The sequence below is a fragment of the Thamnophis elegans genome, chromosome 6, assembly GCF_009769535.1.
Source record: "Thamnophis elegans isolate rThaEle1 chromosome 6, rThaEle1.pri, whole genome shotgun sequence".
NCBI lineage: Eukaryota > Metazoa > Chordata > Lepidosauria > Squamata > Colubridae > Thamnophis > Thamnophis elegans.
In genome coordinates this window covers 57,022,629-57,040,157 of record NC_045546.1, presented here as the reverse complement: position 1 = coordinate 57,040,157, position 17,529 = coordinate 57,022,629, and the positions used below count along the sequence as shown (strand labels likewise).

Below are 17,529 nucleotides of genomic sequence, written 5' to 3'. Positions count from 1 at the left end.
ACCCCTCCCAAATACCATGCCCTCCCTCCCCGTTTCATGGCAGCCGAAGCGATAGCAAAGCAGAGGCTGACACATATACATATACATATACATATACAATACATATACACATATACACATATACACATATACACATACATACATACATACATACATACATCAGCTTATGTCACCGTTGGTTTTCTTGCATCAGACTTCACGGTTCAAATTTATAATCCACTAGGTGTCACCCTCTCCTCAGTATCTCTGTTAGTATCAACAATTCCAGCAAAAAAGGGAAGTAAAGGGCTCGTTCCAAAACAGTCCTCTCTCTACTGTCTCTGGCACCGTTCCAAGTTCCGAGGCAAATAAATATCAAATACTTATAAGTTCAATTATTCTTTGGGAAAAACAAAACAGTAGAAGGAAGAGCAAGAAGAAAAAAGTCAACTACCAACCCGACTGTTAAACAATCCTTTCTGCGCCTTCCAAATCTTCTTGGCAGTTACTATGTTCTACTCCTGTTGTCCATGCCGGGTTTTCGTTCTCACTGTGGCAAATTCCTTCAAATTATTCAGGTTGTCAATTCCAACTCAGTGTCTCTGCTTCACTTATTTTCGGAAATATTGAACTGCAAAAACAGTCTCCTTCCCGGCGCCTCCTTCTTTCCAGCTCACCCTCTCTGCCAATTTTGCGTTGTCCTCCTCTTCTTTAGGTTGTCAGTAATAGTAACAGATATCTCGATTTCAACTGCTTTCTCTCTCTGCTTCCTTCTTATGTGGTCGCCATCACTCCGGTCCTAACCAAATGGCAAGATAGATCCTCGTCCGTTTAGAGGGTTTCTCCTATCCTCTGGGAGATTTGCCTTATCACTCCATTGTCTACAGAGTATCCCCCTTAATCTGCTGGCCCCTTCAGGATCCACAGCACTCAAAAATGAGCTCAAATGAAGAAGTTAGAGTTAGAGGTTAGGAGAGCTCCCTTTCCACCGCTCCAAGCACGATGACGTCACCACAGGAAGTCTACGTTGTTATTCTTATCCCTCCTTTATTTGACAATATCCTGTATCATAACATTTTCCCCCTAATAATCAGTCCTCTGCGCATGGGCGAGAAAGATGGCTGCCGGGTTCGCCGCTCGGCTTCTGTACTGAAAGAAAATCCCGTAGAGAGGAGGAAATTGGCGTTTCTGGAGCTGACCCAAGAGAGGTGAGGCCATCCGAATGTCTAGCGGTCCCGGAGCTGGTAGTGAATCGGAAAAATTTGATCCCTCCGAGCTGCCAGCCCCGAAAGACGCCGGCATTGTTGGTCGCGGACGCCGCCTAACACCGCGGTTTGAACAAAAGAGATTGGAAAAAACCCATGGAGACGGAAAAAACAAAAGAAAAGCTGTTGAGAGGAGGAATTGGCCCCTGGGACTGAGCCGAGGGAGTTAGGGGGTGATGCGAATGTCCTGTGACTTAGAGCTGGCAGCGGACCGGTAAAATTTCAACTCTCCGAGCTGCCAGCCCTGAAGGACGCCGACATTGCTGGCTATTACACCGCCCAAATATTACAGCCCGACCTCCCCTTTGTGTTTATCGCCGCCCGCTGCCGCTGGGCTGTTGGCTGCTACCGTTGGCCGAAAAAACGCCGCAACTTGTGGACGCCACAGCTTTATTCGGCTCTTAGGACTTGTGGCCAAACTATCAGGGGATTTTCGATCTCCCCCTATTTCCTGCTGCTGCGGCCCGTCGTTTGCTGGCTTGTTGGCTCATTGTCTGTGGAACGTTGTGGGCACGCCGCGCCGGGCGAGCTTGGCGAGTCGGAAGACTACACGATTTGGTGGCCTTGAGGGGAGTTTACTTCTGGGCCCACGTCTAACTCCTTGGCTCGTTGGGGCCCTCTGAGACCATTAGGCCCCCCCTTCTTTTCCCATCTGAGACGAGTTTTTTTTTCTTTTTCTTTTCGATCTTGGAAAAGATACTAAGGGGGGTTGTTGGGAATGAACCCACGCATCAGGCCTTGTTCATCATGGTTGACCTCCCAGCCCCTGCTGTTGCAACTGACATTTGGACCTACCTCATTCCTCAGCCATCCCCCCCCTTGGATTGTACTGAATTTTTTAGAAGGGGTGATCGGTATGACAGGTCGCCCGATGAGATCTGGAAGTTGGCTCACCACTGCTGCGACCTGCCTAGATTCCCCCCTTCTTTTGCTCCATTCAATTCAGCCTTTCTCAAGGTGTGGCCCTCCCTTAGGAGAGGGCGGAAGACACCTCTGGACTTATATTTTCCATCTTTGCTATATCGGACTCTCTACCGGCTTTGGTAGCTAACATAAGCCAAGTACGGACTTTGTGTGCCCGCACAATTTTAATCAATTTTTTAATCTGGTATGTTGAGTGTATGAGATTGCATGTGAGAGTGTGAATGACCCCACTTTTATTATTACTATTATTGTTGTATTTTTTGTGTTTTTTAACTACTGCGTGGGGACTGTTTGTGTGAGTGCCTGAGTATGTTTGATTCGGAGGACCTGCCGGGGAATGCGGGGGTCACCGGGGCGGTTGGGGGGACTACGGCCACGGGAGAGGGTCGGAGCATTGCGATCATAACAGGGAGGGGAAGATACGGCGGGGACTTTAGGGCTGGCCAGTACCGGGGAAGGAGGGCTCGCTACATCACAGAGATCCCTCCTTCCGGCCCTATGAGTCCCACTCCGAGGTCAGATGGTGCGAGTAATAGCAATAGCAATAGCAGTAGACTTATATACCGCTTCATAGGCCTTTCAGGCCTCTCTAAGCGGTTTACAGAGAGTCAGCATATTGCCCCCAACAATCTGGGTCCTCATTTTACCCACCTCGGAAGGATGGAAGGCTGAGTCAACCCTGAGCCGGTGAGATTTGAACCGCTGACCTGCTGATCTAGCAGTAGCCTGCAGTGCTGCATTTAACCACTGCGCCACCTTGGCTCTTACAGGACCCTGGTCTCAGGCTGTTGTCGCTAAATGCCAGGTCTGTTGTTCACAAGGCTCCCCTCGTCCGGGACTTAATTTTAGACGAGAGGGCAGACCTGGCATGTATTACTGAGACATGGCTGGGCATGGAGGGAGGAGTCCCCCTCGTAGAGATGTGCCCAGATGGATTTCAGGTGCTTCATCAGCCGAGAGCCCAGGGAAGGGGTGGCGGTGTGGCTGTTGTTATCCGGGAGTCTTTAGCACCTCGTAGGATCCCCGCTCCGGAGCTTGTCGGGTGTGAGTCCCTACTGGTGAAGTTGGACCTCAAGGGTCAAGTGGGTCTGCTGCTAACGTACCTGCCTCCCAACAGCGTTGCAGCAGCCCTCCCCTCGCTCCTCGAGTCAGTAGCCGAGCTAGCAATTGAGTTCCCCAGGCTTATGGTTCTGGGGGACTTCAATCTGCCTTCGCTCGGTGAACACTCTGATGGAGCGCAGGAGTTCATGGCTTCCATGACAGCCATGGGCTTGACCCAGGTAATTCGGGGCCCAACTCATTCAGCGGGTCACATGCTCGACCTCGTATTCCTCTCAGAGCAGTGGACTTGTGATCTTGGTCTGAGGGGTAATGAGATCATACCCCTGTCGTGGTCAGACCACTGCCTACTGAGGCTGGACTTCCGGAGGCCAAACCCCCACTGTAGGGAGGAGGAACCGACCAGGTGGTTCCGCCCCAGGTGTCTTATGGACCCTTTAAGGTTCCAGACAGAGCTTGGGGTAATTCCTGATACTCTCACCCACAGTTCGGCGGAGACTCTGGCTGCTGCCTGGCACTCGGCGGCGTCGGAGTCCCTTGACCGGATTGCGCCACTACGGCCCCTCCGGGTCGGCGGATCCCGGAGACCTCCTTAGTTCACCGAGGAGCTCCGGGAGAGGAAGCGCCGGAGGAGACGCCTAGAGCACCTATGGAGGTCCGATAAGTCCGAATCGAACCGAGCACTTCTGACAACATGCACCAAGGAATATATCAGGGCATTGAGGACAGCTAAAAGAACATATATTGCCACCTTGGTTGCGTCCGCTGAGTCCCGCCCAGCCGCCCTGTTTAGGATAACCCGCTCCCTCCTAAATAGGAGGGATGCGGGGGAACCCCTACAGGGTAAGGCTGAAGAGTATGTCCAGTTCTTGGCGGACAAAGTTGCTCGGTTTCGGTCGGACTTGGACTCCATCTCTGCAGATCCAGCCGAGACACAAGGGGATAGCTTGGCAGACCATCTCTGGGTTGAGTTTCAGGATGTTGCCTCTGGGGATGTGGACAAGGCCATACGAGCTGTGAGTGCCTCCACCTGTATACTGGACCCGTGTCCCTCCTGGCTGGTTGCCAACAGCAGTGAGGTGACACGAGGCTGGATCCAGGCGGTCGTAACCGCCTCCCTTCGAGAGTGGCACTTCCCCGCCGCACTTAAAGCGGCGGTGGTGAGACCCCTCCTGAAGAAACCATCCTTGGATCCAGCCGTTTTTAACAACTACCGTCCAGTCTCCAATCTTCCCTTTGTTGGGAAGGTTGTTGAGAAGGTGGTGGCCTTCCAGCTTCAACGGTCCTTGGAGGAAGCTAGTTATCTTGACCCCTTCCAGTCCGGCTTCAGACCTGGTTACAGCACACAAACCGCTTTGGTCGCATTGACCGATGATCTCTGGAGAGCCAGGGATGGAGGCCATGCGTCCATCCTGGTTCTCCTTGACCTCTCAGCGGCTTTCGATACCATCGACCATGGTATCCTTCTGCGACGACTGCGGGAGGTGGGAGTGGGAGGCACCGTATTACGGTGGTTCTCCTCCTACCTCTCGGACAGGTCGCAGTCGGTGTTGGTTGGGGGGCAGAGATCGTCCCCGAGGCCCCTAACTTATGGGGTGCCGCAGGGCTCGGTCTTATCCCCCCTACTGTTTAACATATACATGAAACCGCTGGGCGAGATCATTCGGAGGCACGGGATAAAATACCATCAATACGCGGATGACACGCAGTTGTATCTGTCCGCCCCGTGCCAACTCAATGAAGCGGTGGACGTGATGAGCCAGGGTCTTGAGGCCGTTAAGAACTGGATGAGAGCTAACAAACTGGTACTCAACCCGGACAAGACCGAGTGGCTGTTGTGTTTCCCTCCCAATAATTTGGCCAGTGTTCCACCACTCAGGCTGGGGGGTCAAATTCTATACCCCTCAGATAGGGTTCGCAACTTGGGAGTCCTCCTGGACCTACAGCTGACTTTTGACCATCATCTGTCGGCTGTGACCAGGGGGGCATTTGCCCAGGTTCGCCTGGTGCGCCAGTTGCGACCCTACCTGAATCGGGAGGCCCTCACAACAGTCACTCGAGCCCTTGTGATCTCTAGGCTGGAATACTGCAATGTGCTCTACATGGGGCTGCCCTTGAAGAGCATCCGGCGACTTCAGCTAGTCCAGAATGCGGCCGCGCGAGTGATAGTGGGCGCACCTCGGTTCGCCCACATAACACCTATCCTCCGCGAGCTGCGCTGGCTACCTGTTGATCTCCGGGTGCGCTTCAAGGTGCTACTTACCATCCATAAAGCCCTCCATGGTAGTGGGTCTGATTACTTGAGAGACCGCCTTCTGCCGATTACCTCCCTTCGACCCATCAGATCGCACAGATTGGGCCTCCTCCGAGTTCCATCCGCCAGTCAGTGCCGACTGGCGACTACGCGGAGGAGAGCCTTCTCAGTAGCAGCTCCGACCCTTTGGAACGATCTCCCCGTAGAGATTCGTACCCTCACCACCGTCCAGACCTTCCGCGCAGCCCTTAAGATCTGGCTATCCCGTCAGGCCTGGGGATAAGATTTTCATCCGCCCCACCCGAATGCTGAATGAATGTTGTGTTTTATTGTTTTATTTTATTCACATATTATTTCATGTTTTGTCTTGCACTCCTTCCCCACGAATTGTAAGCCGTCCTGAGTCCCCTCAGGGAAAAGGGCGGCCTATAAATGACAATAAAATCTACAAAATCTAATAATCAAAACTTTAATTGTATCTAACTTAGTTCTTTTTTAATTATTATTATTATTAACCTTTATGTATAATCCAAAGGGATTGCTAATCTTCCTTGCATGGGTGCCATTCAATATTCATATCCAATTATACTCATCATAACACTACACATTGTATACATTAGTAACATTATCAGTTATTTATTTAAGCTATATCTATTATCAATAAATTTCACTAAGTTTAACTAGTTTTAAATTATATTCTTCCATCTATCAACCTGTATCTTTCCAATAGCAAAACAGTCTCATATCTTCTGCCATGTGTGGTGCCAATCCTTTAATCATCTTCTTGGTCAGCTCTGTATTGACTCCTGTTAGCAACTCTTTGCTTATAAGATCTCTCATATAATCTTGATGCCCTCTTTCTGTTTCCTTATTCGTCTTATCTTTGATTGTCAGCAGTGTTTTAAATGCTTTTGCTAATAGAATTTATCTCTTTAAATCCATAGATTCTTTTCTTCTTCTGTATCTTGCCCTCTGGAATATATTTCCTCTTCATTTAATTCCTCTTTCAGTATTCCATTCTTCCCATTTTCAGAGACAAACCAATCACCATAAATATCAGCAGGTTTAATCTCTTTATATTCATTTTCCACTTTGATTTTTTGAGTTTCAATCACCCTATTTTGCATTTGATAGACATCCTCAATTTTTTCATCATATTTTATTGTTATGTGCTCTAAGTATTCCAGTTTTTTCTCTATTCTTTCATATGTATTTGATAATTTCTGTATTTCTGAAAGTATCTTTTGCAAATTTGAGACTTCTATTTTCTTTTGAAATTGTGCAATTCTAACAAACACAGCTGCTCTAGCTTGGAAGGTTAATAAAATTAAAGCATAGATTCACAAAGAACGTTGTTTTCACTTTTCTCTGATTAGAAATATACTTCAAAGGGACATCTATGTGCTTCCCTTTTTATCACTCTCTGTAGCCAAGCAGTAAAACCTTGTAGTGCCAAATCAAAACAATCTGTGGAGAAAAAAGTGTTCCATTTTCAATACACAAAAACTCCAATCAACAAATCCTCCCAGCCTCCAAGCAATGGTAACACACTTGAAAATCTAATTTCCTTTTGTATCTTTTTTGTATTTCAAGTTAGAAAAAAGACTCCAATCTTTAAATGAATTAGAAAAATACCCACAGCAATGAAAGAGGAAAACTTTAGTCCATAGGTTACAGAGAACAATAAAAGAAAAAGTAGTAGAAGAAAACTTCATCCATCCATTTCAAAAGGCTTGCAAATTCCATCCATAGCAACAGCAATAGCAGTTAGACTTATATACCACTTCATAGGGCTTTCAGCCCTCTCTAAGCAGTTTACAGAGTCAGCATATCGCCCCCACAGTCTGGGTCCTCATTTCACCCACCTCGGAAGGATGGAAGGCTGAGTCAACCTTGAGCCGGTGAGATTAGAACCGCTAAACTGCAGATAACAGTCAGCTGAAGTAGCCTGCAGTAGTGCACCCTAACCACTGCGCCACCTCGGCTCTTATCTTATATCCATGAAGATAGCATTTAAAAAGTAAGATAACCACTGTCCAAAACCATTCCAAATTTAATTCCGCCGCTTGATTCTTCTATTCTCCAATTTAAATTAATTTTAAGTTTTTATAGCCAGTCTCTTTTTAAAACAGTAAAAGTTCCTCACCAGCTGGAAACATTTTCTCTTTCTTCACCCTTCTGTTTTGGAGCCGCCCCGACTTTGTCAGCCTTGGCTGGATTTTTGTCGCCGGTTTGAAGAACTTCCCTTGCTTCTTTCAGGGATTTTGCGATATCCCTGAGGTCAGCAAGATGTATTCTTCATATTCACCGTCTCTTTGGGATGGTTTAGGTCCATTTGGACTACCCAGCAGCAAAAATATTGGCTGTGGTCTCAGAGCATCAATACCGCATGTCCATCTCGTCGCGACATTGGCTCCTCCCCCCTGATAGCGTGGATCTTGTTCTTCCCATGGAACAAGCTCTTCAGGACCTGTCTTATCCTTTATTGCTACTTCAATTTTGTCTTCTTTGTGTGGTCATTGTCTGTCTGTCTGTCTGTCTGTCTGTCTGTCTGTCTCTCTCTCTCTCTCTCTCTCTCTCTCTGTCTCTCTGTCTCTCTGTCTCTGTCTCTCTCTCTCTGTCTCTCTCTCTGTCTCTCTGTATCTCTCTGTCTCTCTGTCTCTGTCTCTCTCTCTCTCTCCTTGATTCATTTCCATCCATTGTTTCTTGACTTGCTTTCTGCTACTTTGGGAAATAGGTTGACCCTCTTCTCTTTGTGGCAGCCTCTCAAATATTGGAATACTGCTATTGTGTCCCCCCTCTAGACTAGCTAAACCCAAATCCTGTAACCATTCATGCAGTATGTGTTGAATATAAATTATTTATGATATATGAACTGAAGAATTACGTTGGCTATTGCTGTAGACTTGGTTATTAGTTTAAAAATATTTATAAACACCAATTGTCTTGTTATGGAAAAATTATTTATCCTACTAGATTTGCTATGTTATATAATGAGAAAAACCTTTGTCCTAGAGTAGGAAGTACCTTATAAAATGGATAATATGTAACTATGTTTCCTTTTACATTTCATTGTTTGAAATGCTCATTTTTATAAACTTGTTGGCTTATTAAATAGTTAATTTACCCTGTGAAATTTCAGGCTTCATCTGTAAAGTTTTTTAATATTGCTGGACAAACAATGGAAAGTTTTGTCCACTCTTTAAATGAAGATAGCAAACAACAGGATATGGATTCTGATGAAAGTCAGTTTGTCTTAGGTTTGGCTGGAATTGTTACAAGTAAGTAACTTCTAATATTTTATAGAATAATAAGAAATCACTTAAGTTGACATTTCACTTTAAGTTTGTTTTTTAATTTAGCATATTTTAGTATACCTATGTTATTTATTAAAACTGATCATTCCATATAATGCCTTTCTTCTTGAGAATATATTTAGTACTAACGCAGCTATTGTGCTTAATGCTTAGCTTTTTTTTTCATTGTGGAAAAGTTGCTATCAGACATCTTCCCACTTTGGGCTAGACTATATCTCTCAAATCAACCTACACCTCAGGACTTTGTGGTAATAAAATAAAAGGCAATCTCTGTCAGTTACCTTGAGCTCTTGGACAAGGGGCATGATATAAATTTAACAAATAAAACAATAATCTGCAAGGCGTTTGTGTGAAAAAATAGAGGGGATGCAACAGTGTCCACAGCATTAAACCACAAAGTTCCATCTCTTTGGAATGTACAATATTTTTGATGTTGCTTGACACATATAAAAAGAGGTGGAGCTTGTGCTGTGGCACTACTTTTATCAGTCTCATTCTTTCCTTTCCATGTAGATATTAGTAAGAAATTTGTCTTATAGGTGAAATGAGTGGCATATACATTTAATTAATTATTTAATAATTATCTAGTGGAGGAAAGGTAGGATATAAATCTTAAGTAAATCTAAGTAATAAAAATATTATAAATGAATGATTTTTGTGTGCTTGTGTTCAACAACTAATTAGCAGCTTTTCTGAAAATTACTTTTTCAATAGTGCTCTTAAATAAGAACACAACTTATTTAAAGTTTTTTTGTTTTATTTTGTCATTTCTTAGATGTTGCTGCTTTAGCAATTGGTCGTGAATTCCTTGTTGGTTCAAATCAGGTACTGCTGGACACAATGATTCAGCTGCTGAGAGATATGAAGCCAGGATGTTGCACCAAACTGAAAGTGTATGATAATTGGTTATTTTTGAATTAAAGTGTTATCCTTAATATATTAATATTACATTAAATAAAAATATTAATTTTATATTAAACAAATTTATCTTAATATGCCACTGCTAAAATGTTCTGGCAGAACAGTTAAAATTCATGCTCTAAATAGCAAATTCTCCAAAGGAAAAAAAGTACCAGTCAATCCAAAACTCTCAATCTAATAAACCCAATTAGAATAGCAATTTCTTTTTTATCCAACTGGGTAGAATTGCAGAAATAAAAATGGAATAATGCTAAACCTATCCACACACATTGGAATTTCTAAGTTGTTTCTTTTTGAAAAGACAACTCTGTGAAAACTTGTCAGTCATATACAAAACTCTAGGAAGTTCCAGAAATACTGTTCTTTGTGTAAAGACTATCAGATATAAGGGATGGACTGATAAAGCAACAAGTACCAGCTCAGGAATATTGTTACTTATGCATATATTAACAAAAGGTTTCTACAATAAATTGTTTGACATAACTTAGTCTGGAAAAAAATTCCTTTGTTTTTAATTACAAGTAATTTATTTAATTTTCATTTTCTAGTTAACAAAATTACACTATGCAGATTTTAGTGTCATATATTATTATAAAGGATGGACAGCAGAGGGTGTTATAGGCTTAATTCAAAATTAACATTTTCAGAGATTGTGGATCATAGAACTATATTTTTGTGGCTAAGAGACTATATTTTAAAAAGTGATACCTAATGAAAATGCTTAAACAAGTATAAATATAACTTTGTAATATAAAAGTTGCTAGAGTAGTGATGATAGGATGAAGTTCTAAAGAATTAAGCATTTCCTAGGCTAATGTTCTAAATCAGGGGTATCAAACAAGGCTTGTGAGCCAGATCCGATGTGATCAGATCCAGCCTATGGGACCATTCTGGTCTACCCAATGCAAAGAGGAAAGATTGGGCCAGTGTGACATCGCCCTGGTCTACTCAATGCAAAGAGGAAACATGCCACTCCCACCCAGTTGGCCACATTCCGCCCCACCCAGGTCAACCACAGTTCTGATGTGGCCCTCAATGAAATTGAGTTTGACACCCCTATTCTAAATAGTGAGCTTTGCCCTTTGTACAATTTAATTGTATCTATGTATCTATGTATCTATGTATGAATATATATATATATATATATACACATACATAACACACACATATATATACATATACATACATATACATACATATGCATACATATACATACATATGCATACATATGCATACATATACATACATATACATACATATACATACATATACATACATACATACATACATACATACATACATATATATATATGCTATATTTATGCTGATAAATAAATAAAGGGAGACTAGTATAGATCTATTTCAAGCTATTTAGCTCTCATCAGCTAGCCATACCCAAGTTTTTTGGGAATCGAACCTGTGCTCTATTGCCTCCCAGGCAGGGAGTTAACCATTTGAGCTACAGAGAACGACTCCTTATCAGCCAGCCAGGGTGGGAGGTATATACTTAGAGTCACAACCCCTGGTATGCCCAAGTATGGGAGGAAGGTCACACTTCCACTCTCTGTCATTAGGCTCGTCACAAGAGACCATCCAGACAGAAACCCAATATTTTTTACTGTTGCCTTTTTGTTACATTTGCTATATATATATATACACATACATATACATACATACACACATATACATACATATACTTATACATATACATATTGTTGTGACTCAGCAGTCTTCTGTGAGTCTTTTCGGGATGCAAGATTAACTATGCAGCTGGGGCTCGTTAGGGGCATCTTCTGGGGATAAAAGGACAGTGCCACGCCCTGGTTGCAGGAGTCAACGTTCATTCGTGCGTTCAACATTCATTGATCATCGGTCGTGGTTTATTTGAGATACACTTGGAGAAGTGATTTGCTTTCTGTAACCCTGATTCAAGGAGACACTTGGAGAAGTGCATTGCTTTGTAAGAGTTTTTGTTTGGTATTCTGTTATCTCGTCAGAGACTTTATTTATGTTTATTTTTGGGCTCGCAGCCAGTCTGAGCCGAGAACTGATAAAGTGAGTTCCTTTTACATTTGTCTGCCTGTCGTCTGTTAACGAGCGAAGAAGGGGGGACAGAACAGTTTGACTCCTGCCTGACAAGCCTCCATTTCATTAATTATGGAACAATTAATGGCTGAAAATAGGCAAATGGCACAACAAATCGCGATGTTGTCGGACCAAATTACGCATTTGCAGAGAGCTGCAAACCACCTCCAGCCAAGGAGGAAGTGCCCAGTAGCCATGCCAGATAAATATGATGGGAGTCTGGCCATGTTTGCCACGTTTCTGGGACAATGCCAGCTGTTCCTAAGTTTGAGAGTGGAGGACTTTCTCACTGACCGGACGAAGGTGGAATTCATTATCAGTTTGCTCTCAGCCACAGCTGCCCGTTGGGCTACCCCCTTGTTAATTCAGCAGAGCCCTTTGTTGGACGACTTCCAGGGCTTTTGTCAGTACTTCAAATGGATGTTTGAAGATCCTATCAAGGGGGAAACATCAGCTAGAAGTCTGAAGTCACTGCAGCAGGGGAGTGGTTCATTGCAGGACTATGTGACGGAATTCAGGCTGCGTAGCCAGGATTCCACGTGGAATGAACCAGCTCTAATGGACACGTTCCAGGATGGATTGTCTGAGGCTTTGCAGGATGAACTGGTGAGGGTGGACAGGCCACTGACGTTCAACGCGTTGGTCCACCTGTGCCTCCGGATAGACGCCCGGCTGCAGAGGTGAAGGCCTCGCCGTGTATTCCAGGAGACTACCAGCATGCCGGTTCAGCAAGGGACTGCAGTGGACTGGGAGGAGCCCATGGAGTTGGGTGCTGTCAGACCTCGAGTGTCACGGACAGAGATGGACAGACGACGTGCGGAGGGATTGTGCTTCTACTGTGGGGATCTTAGACACCTGGCTGGGAGTTGCCCCAAGAAGAACAGAAGGGTTGCGCGGACTGCAGCCGTCCCTCAGCAATGCACTATCATGTCGGACAACCAGCACATTTGTGTGGTCGTGATACTTTGTTCGCACAAGGTAGCGTGCCTTCGGGGTGTGTGGAGTCCCAGGGCGAATGACCTGCTGAGTAAAGTAGAGAACTCTGACCCTGCGAACTCGCTTCCACCTCGGACTGTTCTACCCGTTGCATCCTGCGCTGCCGTTTGTCATCCCGTGAGCAAGCAGTCTCTGATGCGGGATGCACAGCGGGGTGATGACTGGGTGGAGCGACGAAAGGTGGAAGTTGGGCTGGCGTCCCCATGGACTTTGGAAGGGATCGTTTGAAGTGTCGGGGCTGGCTCTATGTTCCCCCAGGGCACATCCGTCGACAGGTGCTCTTGCAGGTTCATTGTGCGTCTACATCAAGACATTGGTTTTTTTTTCCGGACGTTGCGCCTGGCCTCCCGTCAATTTTGGTGGCCCCATCAGAAAAATGGCGTGCGAAGATGCGTGAAGTCATGTGCCAAGTGCCAATAGGCCAGGTCTGCAAGGAGAACTCCGCCAAGATTTCAGCCTTTGTCGACTCCAGTCCCTGCAGCACTGGACTTTGTTTCTAGGTTCCCGGCGGAGTACCAGTGTCTTGGACCGTGTTCCGTGGAGGCCGTCGCCAACCCTTCTGGGCTGCACACCGATCATCGAAACCGGGGGAAGGGCTCTGTGGGAGGGGATTACGTGGTGGCTCGGCAGGAATCGGTGGAGCTGCCGCCGGACTCCGACGGTGAGGGGTCATGTGGGTTAGTCTTGGAGGAGGTGGAGGACCCTGGACAGGGTATTAAGGCTCGGCCGAAGCTGGTAGAGCTGCCGCCAGTCGCTGACAGTACGGGGGCTGGTGGGTCGGCCATGGAGAGGGTGGAGGACTCTGGACAGGGTGTTAAGGCTCGGCCGAAGCTGGTAGAGTGGCCGTCAACCTCCGACAGTACGAGGGCTGGTGGGTCGGCCTTGCAGAGGGTGGAGGACCCTGGACAGGGTGTTAAGGCTCAGCCGAAGCTGGTAGAGCTGCTGTCAACCTCCGACGGTAGGAGGGCTGGTGGGTCGACCTTGCAGAGGGTGAAGGACCCTGAACGGGGTGTCGACGCCATGAAGGACAACAGGAAACATGGTGGCCACCGGATACCTAAGGAGCCAAGGTGGCGCAGTGGTTAGAGTGCAGTACTGCAGCCACTTCAGCTGACTGCTATCTGTAGTTCAGCGGTTCAAATCTCACCGGCTCAAAAGTTGACTCAGCCTTCCATCCTTCCGAGGTGGGTAAAATGAGGACCCAGATTGTTGTTGGGGGCAATATGCTGACTCTGTAAACTGCTTAGAGAGGGCTGAAAGCCCTATGAAGCGGTATATAAGTCTAACTGCTATTGCTATTGCTATAGTTCTGATTCAAGGGGGCTATTCCTGCAGAGGTTTGGGACTCATGAAAAAAGGCACCACAGGAAATGGGTGCGGGCCATCTTGTGGACAAGTCATTCTGACCAGATCCAGATCATCGGAACTCGGGGAAAGGGCCCTGCGGTGGGGGATAGTGTTCTGACTCAGCAGCAGTCTTCTGTGAGTCTTTTCGGGATGCAAGATTAACTATGCAACTGGGGCTCGTTAGGGGCATCTTCTGGGGATAAAAGGATGGATGGTGCCATGCCCTGGTTGCAGGAGTCAACGTTCATTCGTGCGTTCAACATTCATTGATCATTGGTCGTAGTTTATTTGAGATACACTTGGAGAAGTGATTTGCTTTCTGTAACCCTGATTCAAGGAGACACTTGGAGAAGTGCATTGCTTTGTAAGAGTTTTTGTTTGGTATTCTGTTATCTCATCAGAGACTTTATTTATGTTTATTTTTGGGCTCGCAGCCAGTCTGAGCCGAGAACTGATAAAATGAGTTCCTTTTACGTTTGTCTGCCTGCCGTCTGTTAATGAGCGAAGAAGTGGGGACAGAACATATAATACATACATACATACATACATACATACATACATACACTTTATAACTTCTGTAGTTTAACATTTCCTCATTGCACAGCTTTCTCAATTGCCTAGAAAAATAACAGCTGAAAAACACAAGCACAGACATGCTTTTCTATAACTTTTTAATCTGGTTTGCTGTGTCTGCTGATAAACAGATGGTAAAAATGTATTGCAAAGTGTTAATCCTTTCTGTTATATGAAATTTAATATGATTTTTCTTTGTTTAATGATTTAGTAGAGCAGCTGTTCATATTTTCCCTGGGAAAGCAAGAAGATCTTTGAATTAGTATATGGCCTTCTCTGGAAGTTGATAAATAGGAACAAACTGGAACATTTTTCTTATTGTTCCCTTCATTTCTGTTCTTCATTGGAAAATTTTTTTATTCTTTTCTATATTTTTCTCCAAGCTGTTTTAGAATGTGTTCTATCCTTGATGGTCATGAATAAGAGCTTATTTGATCTTAACCTCAAGAAGGAAGAAGGGCATATACCATCATTATCTGAGCTATCTAGGCAAAATATAACAGAAACATATATAGAACAGATACTGTTCTATCAAATACTGAAAGACTATCAAGAAGGGGAGTAAGATGGCTGTCACATCAATGTTTGAGATTTTACTTGAAGTTCAACCTCCTAATTACACCAAGCTTGCTTTTAGTTTAAAAGCTGAATTACAAATATGATTTAGCATTGAGGAGAGTATGAATGGCGAAACAAAGTAGCAGATACTGATAGGGCAAAAAAAGCTTTTTGTCCCCAGTGTTGCTATTTGTCTTCAGCAGACAGACAGGCTTGGCTTCTCTTTTCAATAAGAACTCTAGCTCTGTGATAATTATTGTAGTTTTTTTCCCTAAGAAGTTTCTGTAAACCAAATTCTTAATTTTCTGCTTTATTTTGTTGATATATTGAAAAAATGGTTGAGGATACAATGCAATTGTAATTTCTGATGTGTTTCTTATTCAAAGTGGTCTAGCATTTTTACTCCCTCATAAAATCTCTAATCTACTTGATGGCTGACACTCATAGGGCAATAATTTTTCAATCTAGATATCTCAAATGAGAATGTGTCGAAAATCCAGAATCCATGACTTGGCAAATTTTATAAAACATTTTGTGGCATAATACAAAATGTTGTTAAACATTTCCTGTGATCCACTCCAGATATTTGACTGTATACAGTTCATTTGCATATTTTCAAGGCAGCTACATGTCTGAATATCTCCCTGAATTTTTAAGAACTTTTCAAGCATATTAGAAGTCCTGTCATTGTTGAAGGCATTGAGAAATCTGGTAAGGAAATATCTCTGAAGTAATGACCCAAGGACTCATAGGTTGTCTAGTTTGATCAAAATTCTGAATTCAGAAGAGATCCTGAATTCCGCTCTCACATTTTTTTTAAACAATTTTTTTGAAAAGATTGAGATGTAAGAGAAAATATAAAGCAGATTAAGACCCATAAGTGATATATTATTAAGTAACAAGAAATTATTACAATCTTTATGTTGGCATTCAATCTATATTTTCCTAGGAAAAAATATTGCAATAGAAATAACTTTCAATTGATCAAATAAAAGTTTAAAAAATATGTTTGTGGGTTACCAAGTCTACAAGTTTGTGTAAGAATTCATTGTGAAATAGACTTCTGTTAGGCTTTTGAAACTAAACAGCAACAAGTGGTTTGACAAGAGTTATGTCACTGCAAAAGTAATGGCAGATTACTTCTCGTAATTTACGATAAATAAATATACAATGGCCTCCCTTAAAAGTAAATAATGCAAGATATAATGCACAGTCATATATTCTAGATCTGCATTCTGCTAATATGCATTTTTCATTGTATTTATGAAAAATCAAGTGTGTTAACAAAACAAAACATACCCAGAAAAATACCTAACCCATAAATTTTCCAGTCTATGTGCAAAGTTCTATTATAATTGGAAGAATAGTCACCAAGATCTGGAGAAAGACTTTTTTTGTGAATAAGTATATTAGAGTTTACAGTAACCGTAAACCCTGGATGTCAGCAGAGGTACAATCACTTCTGAGACGCCACCTTCAAGGCAAGAAACAAAGATGAATACAACGAGGTCAGGGCAAACTTTAGCAGAGGCATTAAGGCAGCTAAACAGAAATACAAACAAAACGTAGAGAAGCATCTGGCAGATAATAACCCAAGACAGGTGGAGCAGAGGGTACAACATCTAACCAATTATAAGGGAAATATTATGAAAATAGCCAATGCTGATGCCCTGCTGGTAGAGGAGCTAAATAGCTTCTTCGCCCGCTTTGAACTTAAAAGACCTGTCTTTGTGGCTCTAGCTCAAAGGCCCTCGAATCTCCAGACACTCACCTTGCCTGAACATCAAGTGAGAGTTGTGCTGAAGGCCGTAAATCCCAACAAAGCTGCAGGTCAGATGGGATGCTGGGGAAAGTGGTAAAAACCTTTGCCGTCCAATTAGCGGGTCCTGACAAGGATTTTTAACATCTCCCTGAAATTGGCTAGAGTCCCAACATGCTTGAAAGCAGTCATAATCATCCCAGTTCTAAAGAAAGCAGCCATAAACAGCCTGAATGACTATAAACCCATTGTACTGATGTCTATAGTGATGAAGTGCTTTGAGAGACTGATCCTACAACCTCTCAGGTCCTGTCTTCCGCCAAATTTCTATCAATATCAGTTTGTTTATAGAAGCAATAAATCGACAGAAGATGCCATCGCCACTGTTCTACATACTGCACTGAGACACCTTGAGAAATCTGGGAATTATGGCTGTGCCTTTAATACCATCTTACCAGGCATTCTCACTGAAAAGCTGTCTGGCTTGAATTT

At 43.9% G+C, this 17,529-nt stretch overlaps 1 protein-coding gene across 1 annotated transcript in view; it reads left to right on the top strand.

The window, feature by feature from the left end:
- HSF2BP (heat shock transcription factor 2 binding protein) overlaps positions 1–17,529 on the top strand; it is a 48,714-nt gene that overhangs the window by 18,908 nt on the left and 12,277 nt on the right. The window contains exons 4-5 of the mRNA XM_032220329.1: positions 8,624–8,762; positions 9,574–9,691. Coding sequence (XP_032076220.1) covers positions 8,624–8,762; positions 9,574–9,691 — 257 coding nt within the window. The remainder of the gene's footprint in view (positions 1–8,623; positions 8,763–9,573; positions 9,692–17,529) is intronic.